Source organism: Egretta garzetta, unplaced genomic scaffold, assembly GCF_000687185.1.
Source record: "Egretta garzetta isolate BGI_Z169 unplaced genomic scaffold, ASM68718v1 scaffold574, whole genome shotgun sequence".
Taxonomy (NCBI): Eukaryota; Metazoa; Chordata; class Aves; order Pelecaniformes; family Ardeidae; genus Egretta; species Egretta garzetta.
The window spans coordinates 556,499-576,778 of record NW_009259488.1 but is presented as its reverse complement, the minus strand read 5'-3'; the positions used below and the strand labels follow the sequence as shown (position 1 = coordinate 576,778).

General features: G+C 50.8%; 1 protein-coding gene across 1 annotated transcript; it reads right to left on the bottom strand.

Annotated features, from left to right (window-relative positions):
* Positions 1-1,025: 1,025 nt before the first annotated feature.
* Positions 1,026-17,587, bottom strand: AARS2 (alanyl-tRNA synthetase 2, mitochondrial; the record flags this gene model as incomplete). The annotated part of the gene is made up of 20 exons (XM_035892776.1): positions 1,026-1,625; positions 2,017-2,127; positions 2,267-2,350; positions 3,218-3,328; positions 3,757-3,879; positions 5,377-5,485; positions 6,591-6,700; positions 7,086-7,223; positions 7,984-8,124; positions 8,545-8,658; positions 9,679-9,848; positions 11,718-11,868; positions 12,585-12,712; positions 13,251-13,362; positions 14,121-14,159; positions 14,772-14,880; positions 15,170-15,315; positions 15,768-15,912; positions 16,436-16,630; positions 17,424-17,587. Coding segments are annotated over 20 exons (2,565 nt in total), but the record flags the coding sequence as incomplete, so codon positions are not given.
* Between the last annotated feature and the right edge of the window lie 2,693 nt (positions 17,588-20,280).

Here is a 20,280-nt window from a genome sequence, read left to right as displayed (position 1 = left end):
TCATGCCTCTAAGTCTGCCTCCCTTCATTGAAGAGAGAAGGGAGAGGAGGCTCTGTGCACAGCAGCTATTCACCCTCTCCCCCTCATGCAGACAGCTAAAAAAAGTGGAAGAAGTCTCTCATTAGGAGGCTGGGCCATTCCCCACTACAGCCTCTTCACCAATCCTTATTGAGGTGACAGTTTCCTGCTCCCCATCCATCAGCATCACTGTGCTTCCACCCCTCCTCTCCCCAAAAGCATGCAGCTCCTCCCTCCTCTACCTCCCTGCACTGGGCCAGGCAACCCTACCTGCTGGTGAAATTCATCCGTTGGGCTGCTGTTGCTGCTCACAGGGTGAAGCCTGCTTGTATCACTATCCCGTTGCACCTTTGCATCAGCTACCGTTTGTGATCTGTCTTTATTTAGGTCTATACAGTATCTAAAATAATGGATCTTTGGTTAAGAGCTCTAGACATCACTCTAACAATGAAATCTGAAATGTCTTTATGAGTTGAGGTTGCTGTGTCTGCTAGCGGTCGTGAAAAGCATCTAGTTTAGGAGGGAGACCTGCTCACTTCAAGGCTGAGTGTCCTGCTGCAGGGAGTTCCACGCTGCAACACAGCACCCGTCCCCATTCACGCAACTCACCAGATCCATGATGGTTTTTAGGTAGGTGCTGGTAAGAAAGAAGCCAGGAGGCGGTGTGAGAAGGAAGGCGTTACAAGGGAGCGGCAGGAGGAAACAAGGATAAGAACATTCATCCAAACGAGGTAGAAGCTGGGATAATTTTGTTCCCTCCATGCTTCAGTACCGAGGACTGCATAGCCTAATAGGCATAGGCTGAAAACGCTGAGCCCACAGGTGGGGGACACACACTTCTCTCCCCACGTCTAAATGATAGTGGCATTTTTAATCAGAGGAGTGTCCCGAGTTCTGCAGTAGGATGGGACTGCTTACAAGAGTGCATGGCTGACTCGTGGGACTGCAGGGACAGAACAAAACCCTTTGCCAGAAAACAGCAGGAAAAAAAAAAAAAAAAAAAAAAAAAAAAAGAAAAAAAATGCAGCTAACAAGAAACATCAGAGGATCAAGCACTCTACCATTTAATGGCTTTGGGATAACACTGTGCCATCTCCCCATGCTCTCATGGAGCCTCTCAATGCTGGTCTTTTGGCAAGAATTGCACTGTTCCAGAAGAAGTAGGATCTGCTGCTGCAACTGCTGCTTTCTGAGGCTCGATCCCCATATGTGGTTGCTGAGAACAGGCAGCGTTGTTCTGTCAGTCCGTTCAGGAGCAGGGTCTCTACTAACCCCTGATGGCCAAAAGCCAAACGCTCCAATGCAATGGTTGCAGCCATGTTCAGTGTGGGAGCTGCTACACCTTTCAGATAGCAGAGTGTAACACACACTGCATCAAGTGTCTATGTAGCTTGCAGCTGGGCTGCATACAGCTCTCCTGCCACCAAAGCACCACAGTCACTTCAGAGTTTACTCTGAGCAAACTCCAGTGCAGTAGTCAGGGCTCCCTGCATGCCTTTGGCATTTCCACTGCCCTTAGCGACGACGGGAGAGCCTCCTGCCTTCCCTTCCATCTGCGTACAGACAGCCACGGCCCAGTCAGCAGCAGAGAACACGGGGAGGCAATTCTGGGGAAGAGACACAGAGGAAAGTGATTTGGACTGCGGAGCACTCTGTAGTTTGGAGGAAAAAAGGCAACAATGTTCTCTCCTCACCCAGGCTGGGACTTCACTAACAAGGCCGTCATGACTGGGAGGACCGCAGAGGCTGAGCTTACATGTTAATGCTGTGTCCTGCCCCTGGGCAAAGACGGCCTGGAAGATCCAGGGATATCTCTGCCCAGCAAAGACTGAAAGTATATCTGGTCCCAGTATGGTCATCTCAGGTCCTGCTTCTGTGTGACTGACCACCAGCACTGGGCAGAATCCCAGCAAAAGCCTCAGCTGGGACCTGCTGAGCAGTGGGTCCAGTCCCCCTTTGCAGGCAGGTTCCCCATGTCTCAACCAGGGTCCTGCTTACCTTGGACACCTGACAGGCGCAGAGCACCTCACCAGAAACCTGAGGGCTGAGCAGCAGGACCGATGCGCCAGGAGACTTGTCACATAGCTGGTTCACTACCTTCATTAGGATCTAGGAGAGGCAGGGAGAAGTGGGGTCAGGCTACAGCGATGGAAACTGGCACGCAGCAGAAAACATGCCCAGCAGCTCCCTCTTACTGTACTCAGCACCTGAGGTACTGCTGGGCCAACAAGTAATGTGGATTACTCACTGAGAGGGAGTCAGCTGGGACGGTATCAATGATGACAGGCTGGTTGCGATGTTTTGCTAGCAGGCCTTGTGCCTTCTCTTCAGCCTGGAGGAGGAAACACACAGCACTTGAGGGGCTACAGATGACAGAGGGTGGGCTGGATGGGGGTATGTGTATGCAACGTATGTACATTGGGAATGGAAGGGCTGCTCTGTGGGACAGAGAGGGGATGTATGTTAACAGAAGTGAGACTGGCAGACTGAAATCTCCACATAAAGACCTGTACGACCCTCCTTCCTCAAAAGCAAGCAGAGATGAACCCCTTCCAAAAGCGGAATAGGCAGCAACCCGTTCGGTCCCCAGCCTCTCTCCTAGACCTACACATTGCCACGTGTCTCAGGCAGGCTCCTGTGGCAAAATGCTCTTACTTTAAGAAAATAAAAACTCTTGCTGAGAACCCTAAGTTGCGAATATGCATTCCCAAAGGGCTTTTAATGTAATGTAAATTAGCAAGACACAAATACAGTGGGAAGCCAGAGCAATATCTGTATGGCTGGGAGAAAGGCTCTGTCCAACACTGTCTTACTGCGTGACCTTGTAAAGCCCATTTTTGGGTCCTCAGCCCACCTCATCTTCTCCATGTATAAACAGCAAAGGGATGCTTATCTACCTGCTAGTGTTTGCCAAAAGTGCTGATATGGGATCCCCCATCCTCACAGGCAGACAAGGATTCTGCAGGTGCCAAAAGCCCAGTTATTCCCTGCATTTTAAATGGTGGCCCTGGCTAATGCCAGTGAAATAAACCCTACACAGGGCTTGTGTTGCACCATGTGTGACTGTACTGGCTTTCTTCTGCCTTCTAATGGGACCCTAGTGACTGAGTGGCTGTGAAGTGTGACAGAGACACCAGATCCACTGGTGTACACCACACAGTGTTATTAGCAGGCTCCGAGTGTGCTGCTGCCACAGTACCTGCTGCATTTCCAGTTTCTTGATGCCCGTGTTGGCTGTTCGCTGAAGTGCTTTGAGGATAGCCTGTAGTTCTTTTCTTTGCCACTGGGGCATTGCAGTGCTAGCCACCACCTGCAAGACAATTTGCTGCGTAAGGACACTAAACCGTACCTAGAAATAAACTGCTAGTTCTCTGGGAGGTCAGGCCAGAGCCTGGCCTCTTCCCAGACCCTCCTATACCCCTATGTGATCAGTCCAGCCAGTCACTGTGGCGTGTAGCTTTCTCTTATCGGCTGGGCATTTAAAGCCTGGGAACCCTTTTTCACTGTTTGACCCTCCCCACCACTGTCTTCTCTTACATCCCCTCCGGCAGCAGGTCACCTGCAACAGAGGCACCTAAACCCTCATTGAAATCTTTGCGAGCGAATTGGCTCCGGCAGGTAGCAACATACCCTTGCTATTGACCATGGTAAGATGTGAACCTGGTAGGGAAGAAGTCATGGGCCTCAAGCGAACAGAGCCCACACTGGGATCCTTCTGTACAGGGGTGCAATCCTTACTTTGGTCAACTGGCCCACTTCTTTGGAGAGGTTCTGCATCTCAGGAATAGAGGTGATCCTCTGCTTCATTCGCAGGGAGACAGAGTCCACTTCCATAGCCAAGCACTGGCCTACTTCCCGGGCCTGGAGAGAAGGAGGGAGAGAATGCTTCAAATGCAGCAAGAGAAAGAATGAACAGGGATGAAGAAAGCAGGGAGGCAGTAAGAGTCGTAACCACTGAAGTACTGCTCAGGGTGCAGTGGGAAGACAGAGAGAGGCTTTAAGAACAACTGTCCCCAAGAGACTCTGGAATAGAATGTTCCTCTCTAGATTTGCAACCAACACTAGACAGGCACACCCAGGGGACCAAGCTGTCATGCATTTATGTTCCCTCAGCATTTCACACCAAATCATCAGGATTTCAGTGAGAAAAACTTAGGAGCCCTATTTACTTCTTAGTGTTCTTTTTTTCATTAGCAAATACAATCTTGAAACTAATGATTGAAGAAACAAAAGAAATGCTAAAACTAAAACTCATGAGCTGTTCAAGCACATTTCCTGAGGACCAGTTCACCTGGTCTTGGTGCATTTCTTATTGTTTCCCCCAAAGCCAATGCTACCATTGATAAAAAAGCTAATACAGGCTTTTTTCACCAGGGAAAAGCCTTATGGTTTGGAGCATTTCCTCTCTGCCAGATCTTTGTGCCCACGATGGTCCTGCTAGCTAGACTTTAGACCAGGACAGCAGAAAGTATGTAAGAAAATCTGTGGACAGTGAGGAGTGCTCTGCCTAGCTAGGACACGCATCCCCTGTTTCATGCCTGCAGTCTCCCTTGCCTGATTAACACATGCACACAGCTCCTCTCGGGGGCTCTCCAGGCCAGCACTTCCAGCAGAGCATGCAGATGTGCCCCGCAGCTTTTCATTCCTCTGCACCAAGAAAAGCCTTCCTAGGGACACAGATGCACAGGGGACAGCCAGCCAAAAAGCAACAGATTTGCAGGGGCGGGCTTTGCCTTTAGTCTTCGCAGTTCCACTGGCAGTGAGTCACTCCACCCCGGCTGCAGCCTTAAAGGAAGTGGGCAAGGTTGCAGGGCCCCTGACACTTCCAGATATTCAAAGGACAGAGCAATCTCATGGACACAAGAATAGGGTTGCTTACTCTTTATACAGACCCATCCCGACCAGAACCAAAGTTTAGCAGGAAAAAAGACTAAAGAAAAGCAGCAAAAGGGCTGTAAGAATGAGGCCAGAGCCCTGTAACCATAAAGTGCAAATCCAACTGTGATAGCAGGAGGTGAAACCAAAGCACAAAGGATCACACCTTTAAATATCTACCTGGGGACTGAGAGTTATACTCTAGAGACTTCTACTTGACATTTTGTGCCAAGTTCTTATCTTGGAAAAGGGAATCTGAGGGAAGGAAGGAAGGTCAAGGAGAGAGCAGACTAGGATAGGGGGAATGAAGGTGAATAGTGAGGCACGGCAGCAGAACTGGGTGAAGAAGGAAGCCAGATCAGGCATAGCAGGGAGGCTCCAGCCAAAGTATGGGGAAGCAAATTGTCTAAGCATGAACGTACAAAGTTGAGTCCTTCTGGCATTGCCTTGACACTGCAGAAATATCAGTTCTTCCTTTCTTACCTGTTTGGCTTGTCCCCCTGTCACTGCAATGACACGGCTAATCCCTTTAACAAGCTGACGCTCACTGATGATGGCCAGATCTTCCACAGCTCCCGTTTGTAGAAGGTGCCTGCAAAGTCAGCAGAGAACAGGAAAGAAAACAAGCTGCTCTCTGGAAAGAGAAGTCAGGAAGCCTGCTTTCCTTTTAGACAAGTCTCAAGTCCAGCAGCCCCATCCCGACCCAAATAGCTTCAATCCTTCCCCATCCCTAAACATCCTGAAGGCACCCTGCCAGGCAAGAGACAGCAGAGTTGAGGCTACTCCGGAGGAAGCTCTGTGCTACCTGCTCAGCAGGCTGCTGTCAAATGGCACGTAACAGCCAAGAGCTGCCTTGCTTTTCTCTTTTTTCCTTAAGCAGTGGGATGACTTGGGTTTTTGCTCTTCTACTTGGCTGCTACTGAGCCTCGTAGAAAGTAATTTTTTTCTTCCACCACTCTCTTGTCAGGCCAGCTCACAGACTGGCCAGTAGACTCCGGTCACAAGGTAGTTGTGCAGTCACAGGGCTCTGACAACCTCCCCTTTCCTTCTCAGCTATTCAACACTGGATATGAAAACAACCACGGTGTCTCAGGTTCTGTTACCACAAGTAATCATTTCACACAGCTTCACAAGAATGGATCATCTCTGCTCCCATGCAGTTTCTTGTCCCACTACTCCCACAAGAATGATCTCATGACTAAAAACTTGCTCATTTTCAGCTCATTCTGCTCAAAGGCCAATTTGTTCCTGTTTTTTTTTTTTTTGTGTCAGCATTGCCCTAAGATTGATTACCTCTTCTTCTACTCTCATTACTGCTAAAAGCAGAAGAGGGCGAAGATAATGAACTAAAATAATCAGAGTGGTCTCTCAAGATCTCACAACCATCTCAGAGTCTCCTTCTGGGTTCCCAGCCCTCTTCCAACCCCCAAGCCAAAGCCCTGTTGTGACAGGCCACACACCTCCTTCCCCACACTCTGCTGGCGCCCTGTGGCTTCCAGGTTGGTTTCAGACTATGAAGCAAGGAAAAAAAGCTTTGCATTTCACTCAAGTTTTCTCACCCTGGGACTTCCAAAGCTTTGTAACCAGCCCATCCTGTGCTCATGTGATCTTTCGGGCGCGGAGCTTGCAAGAATGGCTCTACCTCAGCCACCAGCGCCCACAAACACACCTTCTGACTGCAAGTAAAAGTCACTTACGTCCCACAGCAGAGCTCCACAGAGGTCTGCATTGCAGCCTCAGAGTCGCGGGTCAGCACACTCTCCACAGGGACCCCCAGGGACACTATCCTCACTGGATCTGGATACCCCTGACAGAGGAGACAGGGATCAGCAGCTAACAACATGTTCCTTCAGGGGCACTTATAGACTACCTACATGGCTTCAGGTGTCTGCCTCATTTTTCCCCTAATCTAGAGTAGCCCCAGAGTCAGGAGCAGCACGGCTTCTCCCCCACAACGAGCCACTATGGGGAGAAAGAAATAATTGAGTGACACTACAAGTTTTTGGTCCAAAGAAATGAGCAGAAAGCCTACGCATCACCAGCCTCCACGTTTTACAGCACGGTACTCCTGAGATCTCACCTCTCTCCTATTTTCCTTCCCCAGTCTTGGGAGTCAGAAAACTGTTGCGTCAACATCTTCTGTCTGCTGAAGGAGAAGGCTGGGGAAGGTGTGTGCTGCCACCCTGCCATACCTCATCCACCACACGGAGTCCCTGAACTCTTCTTGCCAGCGTGAGGGGGACCTCAGCCATATGCACAGTCTCATTTCGCTTGATCATGTCCTGGACCACTCGCTCCACTTGCTGCAGCTGCTCCACAGTCACAGGGCCCTGAGGAAGGAAATCAGTCACCTTATGGAGAAGCCTCCGGAGAGGTACAGAACGAAGGAGGGCGAACTGGGGCAGGGCCCCCAGGCAACTCAGCTTGGGCACACCACTCTCCCCCTATGTCTCATATTCCCTACTTGTAAAAGGGAATTGTGAGCATCACGACCCTCCCACCCTCGCCTCCCATGAGGGATAAGGATTTTTGATTCAAGAGCATCAACCAAACTCTCCCAAGAGAAATACTGCAATGAATGACAGGTTACCAGGGCAAGTGCTCAGCCTGACCCACCAGCTTTCAGTTCCCAATGCCTCTTGCCTGGATGACCAGCACAGACATCAGACACGTGCCACTGCCAAGCTGGTGAATCTCTCAAAGACCCCTTTACACTATTCAGGTCAGACCCATGACCACTGGCTTTGCTGAGTCCTTTCCCTTCTGACCCCCATTCATCCCCTTCGTGCCACTGCCAAGCTGGTGAATCTCTCAAAGAGCCCTTTACACTATTCAGGTCAGTCCCATGACCACTGGCTTTGCCGAGTCCTTTCCCTTCTGACCCCCATTCATCCTCTCGGCAAGTGCTGCTGAATCAGGTCAAGGCAAAGCACAGCCAGTCATGCCCAGAGCGCCAAGTTTTGTTGCTCAGATAAAACGTGACCTGTCTCTAAAGGAGCGATTACAGTGAGAGGAGAAAAATCCCTGCAGAGAAGGCCGGTACTGGGACATCAGTATTGCTGAGAACAAGAAAACAGAGTCCAGGGTCACCTTGGTATCAAAGTCGAAGCGCAGCCGCTCTGCTGTCACATGGGACCCTCGCTGCTCCGTGTGGTCACCCAGAATGTGGCGGAGTGCAAAGTTCAGCAAATGGGTAGCAGTGTGGTTCGTCATGCAGGCCAGACGCTGGGCCTGAAAGCACAGACAATTTGGCAGGGAGTGCTGGTTCTCCACAGCTCAGGGAAGCAGGGAACGGCATCAAAAGGTAAGGACAAGGCTGCATGTGAGGGGATGGGAGAAGATGGAAACAGAGAAGATGGGGAAAACAACGGGTAGCACAGCCGTCAGATGAATTTACGTCACAGGGCAGATTTAACTTCTTTTCCCATTGGGATCACTGCAAAGCAAAGGGTAGGCTGGATACTTCTGGACAGACCAAAGGCTCACAGAAGATTACAGAGTTACTTGTGAGGTCTCCCTCCCACCACACATCACAATGAAGAGCAGTCTCAGGAATACAAGGGACAAGGCTCTGCTGTGCCCAGGTTACTCAGGACATCACAAGACTCTCAAGGCAAAGCTAGGAAAAGGTTAAGAGCAGCGAGTTATCACCTCATCCACAAAGAGCTGCACTTGGTCCCCAGCCCGCAGGGTTTCCACAGCAGTGATCTCATGGATCACGTAACCACCACAGAGACGAACTGATTCTACAGGGAAGAGTATGTCCTGAGCAAAGAGAGACAGAAAGATGAGTTAGGACACAGGGAACATCCAAAGGCCTGTATTAGGTGCCTGCTTGTTCCAACTAGGAAACACAACCCCCATCGATCTCTAGAAGACAGAGATGGGGTGGGAAAAGCAGAGACAAACTTACTGCCAATGTAACCAGAGTGCCTCAGGCCTTTCTTGCATCCAGCCACTCGCTGCCCAAGATGTTAAGCAGTGACCTTGCAGTGGAGGGGCAGCAACACCACCCATGCCGACGAATTTTCCTAATAAGGATGCTTGTCCATGAGAAAATGGACAGCAGCTGCCAAGGCACCCGTCTCAGGCACCCAAGGTGCCATTTCTGCCTCACTGGGCTGGCAAGAGAAACTTGATCCCTGCTTCAGCTTGAGGAGAAGTGCTGAGCAAGGCACTATCACACTCTGCAAGGCTAAACAGGCAGCATCAATGCCCAGGGGTGATTCTCAAGAGCTGGAATGTGGGAAGGAGAAAAAGCTGCACCCCATGTAACTTCCTAGGGGAGGGTGAAAGCATCCATCCAGCACACACCCTCTCCCTCTGGCACAGTTGAAGAACGTTTTGCAGAGGTGGAGGTCCCCCCTGATGCTTTTGGGAGGGATAAGAGTTTTTGCACTGGGTTTCAGGTTGGCTGCTGCTTGCAGTTGTCCAGGACTGGCCGGAGACAAATTACTCAGCTTGTGTGCTCTCTGATCACTGATTGCCTTCTCTCTGCATTGCGACCCCAGCTGGCAAGACTGCAGCACATTAAAGAAGACTTTCCAGTGTTCTCCAGCAAGAAGAAATTGCAAAGGGCTGAGAAAGACAACCAGAGCAGCAGGTCCACCTCTGTGAAGTTACTGCTACTTCTCCCTCACTCCACCAACCCCGAGGCAAAGCCAAAGGAACCGTCAAGAGTCAGTAGCTTGCAAATTAACACAGTAAAAGAGCCCAACACTGGGGGAAGTCTGCCTGGCCTCAGTATCCAGAGAGGCCTTGAGTTCAGGCACCAAAGGGTCTCACCTGCTGTCCTAAACGTATCATGTAGCCTTGGTCAGAGGCTTGCCCGCCCTGCTCTGCATAGAAGTTAGTCCTGTCCAAGATGACACCACAGCGTTGCCCTGCCCCAACCTCCTTCTGGAGAGACTGATCTCTGTACAGCATCAGGACGGTGGCCTGGCATGGGCTGAACTCTGCCAAGGAGAAGAATATGGGCAGCAATTAGTGCATACACCCTGTCAGACTGCAACATGAAAGGAGGGGTCACTTCCCCATGACAACCCTGCCAACACCCAGTCTATACAGAAAGCTGGCACTTTCCTTTGCCTCAGTAGGAGAGAAACAGCTATTAGCAGAGAGGACAAAGGATCTGTGATACGGAACCAAGTCACCCCTCACTAACCTAGTGACAGACCTGCTGGGTAGCAGGTAACCAGGCCAGGATGCCCAGTCTGGCTCCACATGAGCCTGACAGAGCAATATGTGGCACATACAGGCTTGCATCTTGCTACACTGCACGCTTGGCCAACCTGACTGCCTTGTATGAAGAGACGACTGGCTTGGTGGACAAGAGAAGACAGGGATGTCACCTTCTGTGCTCTCCTGTAGCCTCCTGGAAGCCAAATTCAGGTGATGTGGACTGGGCAGGTAGATCATAAGGTGGGTGTATAACTGACTGGGCAGCTGGCCCCACAGAGAATCGTTCTACAGTTCAATGTCAACTGATATTCAGTTACCAGTAGAGCTACTTGGTGGCTGATATTGGGGCCCAAACCATTTAACATCCTCATTAATGGCCACCCATGACAAGATGGGATGTACCCACATCCTGCTCACGCATGGCAGTAAATTTATGGGGACTGGTTGATACATTGAAGAGCAGGGCTGCTTTTCAGAGGCATCTCAGCAGGCTACAGAAATGGACTGACAGAAACCTCAGGGTCCTCAGGAACACATTGAGCACAAGTCAGCAGGGTGCCTTTCCAGCCAGGAAGACTGACTGCCTGCTGGGCTGTATGAGCACAAACATAACCACCAGGTCAAGGAAAGTGATTATTCACCCCTATTTAGCATTTGTGAGACCGCATGTAGAGTACAGGAAATTGTGGTGGTACATAAGCAAAACAACTTTTCACATTAAGAGTGATAACTGGAACAGGGCGCAGAGAAGCTGTGGGATCTCTCTCCTTAAAGATACCAAAAGCCTAAATAGACAAGGCTCTAAGCAACCTGATCTGACTGGGACGCTGATGTTCCTTTGATCAAAAGACCGGACATCCAGAGATCCCCTCCAACCTGTCATTCCATGATTCAGTGATTGAGGAGGTGGGACAGTGCTAGCCTGGAGATTCTAGCCAACGTTGCTGCTGGGTTTTTTCCCTCCGTTATGCGCTTGCTGTAGTATATAGTTTGAATTGCCTCACTTTTCACCCCCAGCACACTGGGTACAAGGCAGCTGGCTGTATGCAGCTCTCTCTAATTGTATGTGACACCCACACCACTTCTTACTCTCTGTGGTTTAGCTTTATGCTTTCCCTAGAGCATCAGCAACTCCAGTTATCCCAAACAATAAAAAACCTGCACTGGCATCTAGTGGTCTGCCGAAGAAACAGCAAGTGCACTGTGTTAAACAGCTACCTAAAGCCCTTGCATAATTATTCTTCATTCTCCCTAGCGCTCGCACCCAGAAGCCTAATTGTTGGGGACAAACTGATCTCTAGCAGAAATCAACAGTCCCTGCTTCACCACTGTACAGTAATACCTACCCAGAGCTCTCAACCTTGTCACCAGCCCAGAGCCTTCCTGGGGACACATCAGCAGCAATAAGAAAAGCAACTGCTTTGGGATCATAGAACTGTAGAACGTTTTGGGTTGGAAGGGACCCCTAGAGGTCATCTAGTCCAACCCCCGGGGCAGAGAAAAGATGCAGCGGCAAGGTGGACAGCTTGGAACCACAAAATACGCGTTGTGCATGCATGAGGTTAGGCACTAAAAGCAGCCTTGTGAGGGATCCCGGCGCCCTCAGGCAGAGCTTGCCTTACAGACGGGACGTGGCCACTTACCATACTGCCCGTGCTGCCCAAGCGTGTAGGCATACTTTGGAGAATCGTCAGTAGCAGGCACGCTGTTGCTCCGCAGCTGGGCCAGCGAGTGCACATCAAGGCGCGTGTTTGCGTCCTCCCACTGCCCTGCCTGTGGGCCACCAGCCTTCCGCTACAGCAGAGCAAAGGCACCATTAGATGGAAGATACCCGCGGACACTGAAGCTGATAAACGGAGCTATAAGCTTAGGAACAACTTCTTCCACCTTCCTGGAAAAGGCTTGTTTAGAGCCAGGCTGATGGTAGCTGCTGCTAAACCAACCCTGTTCCTTCAAACCCCACAAGCACTCAATAGCACCCGGTGCTAGCAACAGCTAACACAACCCTCCCAGCACAGCTTGCTGCGTAGCTGTGAAACTTCCAGGCCATTAAAGCTCGGGGAGCAAGGCCTTGAACTGATTACTGTACAGGGTGGGCAGTGCAAGTCCTCCAGCACTACAGAGCCCAAGGAGATTTTGCAAACTTCATAAATCACTTGCTGCTTGGGGTAAGCTGGCTCTGCTTTGTGTGAGGAGTTGGATTACACGACTGACAGAGGACACTCCTAACCTAGATAATTCTGGGATAACCTCCACTCCAGCAAGAGCCAGCATCATAAGACACTTCTACCGATCTGAAGAGAATCACCACCCAGTACTTCTCAGTCCCACACCTACAAGTGAAGGCATTGTGACCCCACTGCTGTTTCAGACCCACTTCCCCTTCAGGGAAAAGGCACATGGCCCTGTGGTGCATCCAAAGAGCCTCAATAGTGAAAGGAATTCTGCCTCCATGCTCACTGGAGAGAGGGAAGGCTCTGAATAACTGCCAACATGAGTCTCCTTCTTACCTTTGCATCTTCCAGAACAAATTCATTAAAAGCAGCTGAATCCAAACTGATTCCCTTTTCTTCAAGCATCAAGTCAATCAGATCCAGAGGGAATCCCAAATTCCCATAGAGAGACCAGGCTACTTCAGCTGTAGGACAAAAAGAAGGACATGAACTCTGTGTGAACACAGAAGGCGAAGGCATCTCAAGATTTGCTTCGATGGGACACATCTAGTATGTGCCTTGGTAACTGGAATCCCCTGTGCTGCATGCAACTGTGCTGGTAATGGGGAGGGGAAGAGAAGCCATGCAATTCTTCTTGCATGGGACCGAGTATTAATGATGCCCCACAGCCCCATCCCTGCTAAAACTCACTGCAGCACATCTAGACAGGCAGCTGCTCTGGTTGGGTCCTGAGCTCCTCCTTTCAGCTGTGTCTTGTAAGGACTCAGTTAATCAGTCAATAAAGCAGCAAGGGAACCTTTCCAACTTCCCTGGTGCCTAGTTTGTTGTGAGAACTAGAAAGTACCAGAAAAAAATTGCAACATCCACTCCTCTGCCCAGGGCTAGAAGATCACTGAAAATACGTGGGGGAGGCAGACATCCACCACAGTTGTGACTGCAATGCTTGTGAGGACCTGGATCAGACCATCTTTAAGTGCAGCTTGTCAGAGGAGGGAGACTTACCTGGGAAATTTTTTGAGGGCTCCATTTGCTGCACTGTCCGTTCAATGATGCGCCTCCCACGCTCGAGGGAGGACAGAAAAGCAGCTTCGTTCTCATTGATGATATCCATGATCTGCCCAGGGATCAAAAGAAGGGTTAGCCACAACACCTCAGGGAGCTGCCCAGCTCAGCCCAGCCCTGCTGCCACGGGGTTCCCTGCTAAAGTCAGCTGAAAGCACATCAAGCAGGTGTCTAACAGGGGCACGGTGTCTGCTTGAACCAGCCTTTTTGTTCTCTAAGCATCCATCACAACACGGCTCTGATGCAACACTCAGTGCCAAAGTCATTGTGCCTCCTATCACCATTCCTGTCAAGAAAACATTGACCATCCACCTGGGGAAGGCTGGAAGCTGACAAATGCTCCCTGTCAGACATTCACACCCGTGACCCAGTTAAAATTGCATGGCTGGAACAGCCAGAGAAATTACTCGTCACAGTTGCTGTCAGCAGAAGCAAGCCAGGACTAGCCTTAAATCACCGATCCGCTTTGGACAAAAGGTATCCAGGCTAGGACAGGCTGTACTTGCACTCAACAACAGAGCTACCCTAGCTTTTTTAGGGCCACAGCTGCCTTATACCAGGACAGGCAGTCCCTGATAAGGATCTAGTAGAGCTCCCACAGGGAAATCTGCTGCAGATACTTCTCGTGCCCAGGATACAAATATGTTCGCAACACATCTCAGCCCACCCATGAGGACATGGTTACGGAGGAGGCTATGCAAACTCCTCCAGCTAAATCCCAAGGAAGGACTGACTTCTGCCCCTGAGAGCAGTGCCTCCCGAAGATAATGAGAGATAGGGCTTCTCTCCAGGGGATTCCACATTGCTCACCTGGTCTGCATTCTTCGTCAGCTCTGGATAGGCATCTCCCTGTGGAGTGAGCCTCAGTTAGTGATAACATCCTCAGCGTCTTCCTCAAGGGATCTCACAGCACACCACAAGCATTACAGAGGTTTCTCAGGCAGGTGAGTGTGAAGGGCGCCCCAGTGCACAGCCCCAGGGACAGAAGTACAGAGGAAGAATCACACATGGACTTACAGCTGCCATCTCCTGGCTATCTCCCTGTGACCGCCTCTGGGCAAGCACATCCGTTCACAATAGAAAGCAAGCACTTGCCTTTTAGGATGCTGTTAGTACTCCCAGCGACCAATTTCAGATGGCTTTGACCAGATATGACAGCTTGGAAGCCACTGCCCTCAGGAAACAACATGCACTTGCACAAACTAACACACACACACACACACTTGTGCCGACTATCACAGATCACACTAGGCCCCCTCCCTCTCATCACAAATGATCAGAAGACAAGAGATTTTTACTGCTATGAGGTATAGCATCAGATATGCCCTCCTAGAGCTACTTTCCGTCCAAGATTTGTCTCCTGACGGTGTACAGGAAAGGGACTTGGGGCTGAAAAGGACATGTGTGCTACTCTTCCCCCCCCTCCCCTCCACCCCCGCCAAGGCAGCAGTTTTTACTCACCAGCACTTCTACTACAGTAGGCACCAGAGAGGCCAGGAGCCCAGGTGGAGCGTGAAGGACTTCAGAGCAAAAGCGGACAGCCCTGCGCAGGATCCGACGCAGCACCAGTCTGAAAGCAGAGCAGGATTCCCCAGGCAGTCACGTGAGCATCCCTGCCCAGCTCCCACATCCAGCACACACCCGACACAGCTCCTCTGGCCTGACCTATTGACACAGGCCAGCTGCTCCCCACGCTCCACACCCACCCAAGGATGAGCCTCCAGGCTCCCACCTTCCTGCCTCCCCAAAGATCATGCACTCCCTATCTTGGGCTCACACCAGAACCTCTCCCTCTGGCTGTCCATATTCCTTTCTAGACCTAACCCCCTCCACCCCATGCCATTTCCCTATGTCCTTACTCTGCTCCAGAGACACCTGGATAGATGCCGTCGGTGATACACACGCACAAGGTGCGCACGTGATCTGCCACCACACGGTAGGCCATGTTCACACGCCCAACATCAGCATCCCCAACCAGACCTTGGTACCTGGGCCCATTGCAGCCCTAAAGGAGAAAGCAAGGAGATAGATCAGCAGAAATTCATGACTGCAGAAGGAAAAGTTTCAGCACAAGAGGGAGCCAGCTACACTTGACATCATGCTTCTCAACTACCTCTGAACTTTGTGCATCTAAGACGTACTCATTAAGTCCTTCCCAAGCATTATATACCAAGACTTCCATATCTAAGACAGGTCAGTCAATGCCCCAGCACTGAGGAATTTAAGAAACACTGGAGGAAAAACAGATCAGCAGTGCTGATATCTCAGAGGATTATTCCAACTTGCAATTCTCCCCACTTTCCCTAGAACGCTGCTCTGGACCTGGCTGGGCCTACCTCCTGTCTCAAAATACCACACAGTAACATCTGAAGAGAAGGCTGTACTATGGTTCTGGGCAAGCAGTCTGCATCCAAGGAGCTTTTGCTTAGCTGCGGCTCTGAGCAGAAGCACCGTCACCTTGTGAATGGCATCCAAGATAGGAGTGAAGAGATCTGTGTCGTAGTTGGAGCGTTTGTTCTGCAGAACTGCCACCAGCCTTTCCAGGCCCATTCCTGTATCCACGTGGTGCTGTGGCAAGGGAAGCAGATTCCCCTCCACTTCTCTGTCAGCCAGCAAAAATAAAAGGCAAAAGAGAAGCAAGGGTGAGTTCAGGGGCAAAGAAAAGGAGCAGGTAAGTCAAGGAGCATTGAAGAATGACAAGGGATAGAAACAGCAGGTGACCCAACAAAAGGAAGCCCAGGGACAAGATTAACAGCAGCCTGCCTTGGCACCATCAGGCAGCCAGGACCTGACCATCAGATAGTCAGGATAGACTATAACATAGGGAAAAAGGCATTCCCTGAAGAGGGGCGCAAGGCCTTCTCCTCCTGCAAATTTCTCTGGGCTGCTGCAGACCTCAGGAGACCTCTGGGATGCAGCAGTGAGGGGGAACAGGCAGCAGAGGTTGAAAGTGAACAGGATAAATAAAACAAAGGGGAGCAAGAGCCACACATCTCCAATAGCTTTCCTCTTGCTCCTGTACTGCCACCTCCTGGAAAGCAGCAAGATGTCTGAGAATATACACTTATGACTTTGGAGGTAGACAAGGGGAAAATGCTCTAGAGCTCAGACCAGGTGCCTGGTACCTGCTATACTGCATGAAGACCAGGTTCCAGATCTCCACTACATCGGGGCTGCCCTGGTTCACCAGTGCCGCAGCATTTCTGCCACCACCCACGTGGTCATAGTGGATCTCTGTGCAGGGACCGCAGGGACCCGTGTCCCCCATCTCCCAGAAGTTGTCCTTCAATGGAAAAGGAAGCACATGACTGGCAGGCACCCTGGAAAGGCAAACAGAGGTGGCAGCGCTGGGGCATGCACAGAAAGCACATACTGTCCTAGATGTCAGAGAAAGTCGGAAGGGAGGAATCCTTTCTGATTACTACAAACTCAATAATCAAACACACTAGGATTCCTTTACTTCTGTTCCCACAGAATTACTCTCCTTAGCAGGAACAAGCTGCACTGACCCACACAGGATCCCACTCGCTGCCTAGAATGGCTGGCAAACTCTGTCTGGCTCCTCCTGACGGAGACAGGCTCTCCACTGGGTCTGTGGAACTGCCTTCCTCCTTGGAGGGAATTCCAGCAGAGCTAAGACCTGGTCACAATAGACAAGGCCGAACATCAAGAGTGGCACAGAGCTGGCTGCCTTGGGTCCAAAGCCCACACACAACCTGGAACAAGCTCCCAAAGCACAGCAGCGCTCTCTGCAATGGCTTCATCCTCACACGAAGCAGCCACTGCTAGCTTTCAGAGAACGTACTCTCTGCAGCTCACGATGGTCAGGAGGCAAAGGATCGGAGAGCCTTCACATGCTTCATCTAGGCCAGCCAGCGTTAGGTACACGGCCCCCCAGCAGACTGGTAACATCCCAGAAACAGCTTAAAGTGCCCCAGGGCACTCAGTGCCCAGCTGACTTTTAACAGCCCAAACAAACCAGAAACAAAATGAGTTTCAAACACAAGTTTCGGCCCCTACATTTGATTCCCATCAACTAAAGACCAAGTGGGAGACTATGCAGACCAAAGTGTCAGCACCTGCTACTCAGAACCTCTTCTCTAACACGCTTACCCCAAGCGGAGCCATACGTCCCTGCACTCCTCATCTGCACTCAGCCCCAGCGAGGAGTCTCCGCCAAAATAGGTGACGTAGAGACGATCTCTGGGGATCGCGTAGACCTCTGTCAAGAGCTCCCAGGCCATGCTACATGCCTCCTCCTGAGCAGGCAGGAAACATAAAGAAAGCACGGTAATTCAGGATGCATAGCGATGCAGGAAGGCTCTTTGGAATGGGAGTCAAACACCAAAGAAATTCATTTCAGCTGCTTTCTCCCTTTCCAATTTTAAGGTGTATTGCAAAGAGCAGGATGAGGGTCAGGTGAGCGAGACAGCTCGCTGCTGCCTGTGGAAAACCAACATTAGTCCTAGATTGTTGGGAGACCTTCAGGATCACAGCATGGTCTACACCCACATGCTTACCAGCCGAGTTACATGGATTATTTTCTTTCCAAGGAAAAAATGTATTCACCAGAAAAACAACTAGCATCTTTTACCCTTCTTCCCTTTTCAGACCTTCTGGTAACAAGCACCAAACAAACTGGAAACCTCTTTTCACCGTATTAAACAGCCAACGCTGGCATTCACACAGAGAACTTTGATTCGTGTGTGTTCTTCACCTCTTTGAAAGGCTGAGCACTCTGAGAGTCTGCGGGGCAGATTTAGTGATCCAGCACAGCACCCGCCTACCTCTGCTCCAGGCCACAGGGCTCCCAAGAGGTAATTTGGGGCTTACCAAAGTGCCTTAGAATCACAGAATCACTTTGGTTGGAAGAGACCTTTAAGATCATCAAATCCAACCGTTAACCTAACCCTGCCATCCCACCACTAAACCATGGCCCTAAGTACCTCGTCTACCCGTCTTTTAAATCCCTCCAGGGATGGGGACTCGACCACCTCCCTGGGCAGCCCATTCCAGAGCCTGACTACACTTTCAGTGAAGTTTTTCCTAATGTCCAACCTAAACCTGCCCTGGCGCAACTTCAGACCATTCCCCCTCATCCCATCGCCCGTTCCCAGGGAGAAGAGGCCGACCCCCCCCCGCCCGCCCCTCCTGTTTTTTTGAGGGCTCCCCTCAGCCTCCTCTGCTCCAGGCTGAACACCCCCAGCTCCCCCAGCCGCTCCTCGTAAGCCTTGTGCTCCAGACCCCTCCCCAGCTTTGTGGCTCTCCTCTGGACATGCTCCAGCAACGCAACGTCTTTCTTGGAGTGAGGGGCCCAAAACTGAACACAGTAATAATAATACCTTCGAAGGTCTCCTTCCAGCCTTTCCAACCATGGCTTCAGTACTGCTGTCTAATATCACCAGGACGCTGCCTTACTTTTAGCAGGGTACAACCTTGCTGCAATGTGCTCCTACTCTGCTGCAGTAGCTGCAGGGCATGGGTCTGGAATACTACACCGCTACCAAGAAGTTGTGTTACCAAAGAGCTTATTTCCCCCCCCACACACACACCCACCCCCCCGCCCGGAGAGGGTTTCGTTCCTATTTGGTGGTTAGAATAAGGGTCTGTATGACTATGATCTGGATCCAGGTCATCTCAGAAATGGGGCATGGTTGAAGCATTAGCTCTGGTCGGTAATACCGCCTCCCGCGATGCACGTGGGCCTAGAGTCTCCACTGAGCCAGGGATGTGTGGGCACCAAAGGCTGGTTCAGAGGACCTGGGAGCCCAGTGGGGACTCGGGGCTGAGCCGGCCGAGGGCTCTTTTCCCTGTGGGCATTCTGGAAAAAGGGGAAAGGGGCTTAGTCACATTTCAGGTAGAAATTAATGGGCTATGTTCATTCCTAGTGTAATTTATTGAAGCCGGTGGTACTATAGCAATGCGAGCTTGGCTTAGCAAATCCTCAGAGTGGCCTGTCCTTGAGTCCAGACAAATTGATCTGTCACAGTGTTGCTTTGATGCATGGAGTTCATGTTGGGACTTGGCCAACGTGAACGAGGGTTGAATATCTACTGTCTCTGCAAGCAGTGGGTTGAATGGTTCTGCTCTACTGCCTCCATCACAGCTTGCTCCGCCAAGGGAAACGTTACGCCCATGGATGTGATCTCGTCAACTCCCTCAAAAGCAAGCTAACAAGCAAATTGACCTCCGCTGCACTGGGAGAGGAGCCTTCTCCCACAGGACCATAGCCTTTCTGCACATGAGGTAAAAGAGGTCCCAAGGACAGAACTGAACCTGCAAGACCCATAGCCTCCCCTTCCTCCTTCCCTCCTCACCTCGTCTATCTGTCAGGGGGAGGGATGGTTTCTCTGTGGAGTTCAGCAAGCTCCTCTTCCTGCAGCTCATAACCAGGCTCTACCGACAGGTACATCATCCACCTATGCAACGCTTCCAGAAGCTGCCGAGTTTTCCGGAGTCCATTACAACGTGCGGCGTGGCCATCCAGCACTGAGAATAAGCACAGCGGCTGCTGGAGAGCTGAGTGGGTTTTATTCCTCCCCTCCTCCCGAGGAAGACTGTTTTTGTTGGGGCTTTTTGTTCGTTCGTTTGGTTTTTGTAAAGTTAATTTGGGGAAATGAAGCTTGTGAGCAATTGGTGCCCATCCTGACCCCTCCCCAGCCCTTTGAACTTCGGGAATGGATGGATCACCTACTGTGATTACAATTTAGAGGACTTTGTAGAGCAAAGTAACTTCACACACAGGCACGCGAGGTTCTTTCACTCTCCATCAGCACAAGCTGCTTCTGCAATCTTAGCTACTCACATTAGCAAAAGAAAAAGCCTAGCTAGAATGTGGTGAGATGACGTAGTATGTTTGTATCAGTCCCATGGTCCCAACGTCCATTAGCAGCGCCGTCAGCTGCCGTGCCATGAATTCGGACTTTGGATGGCAGCCCATGAACTGGTCAGGGTGAAAAGGTTTGGAAAA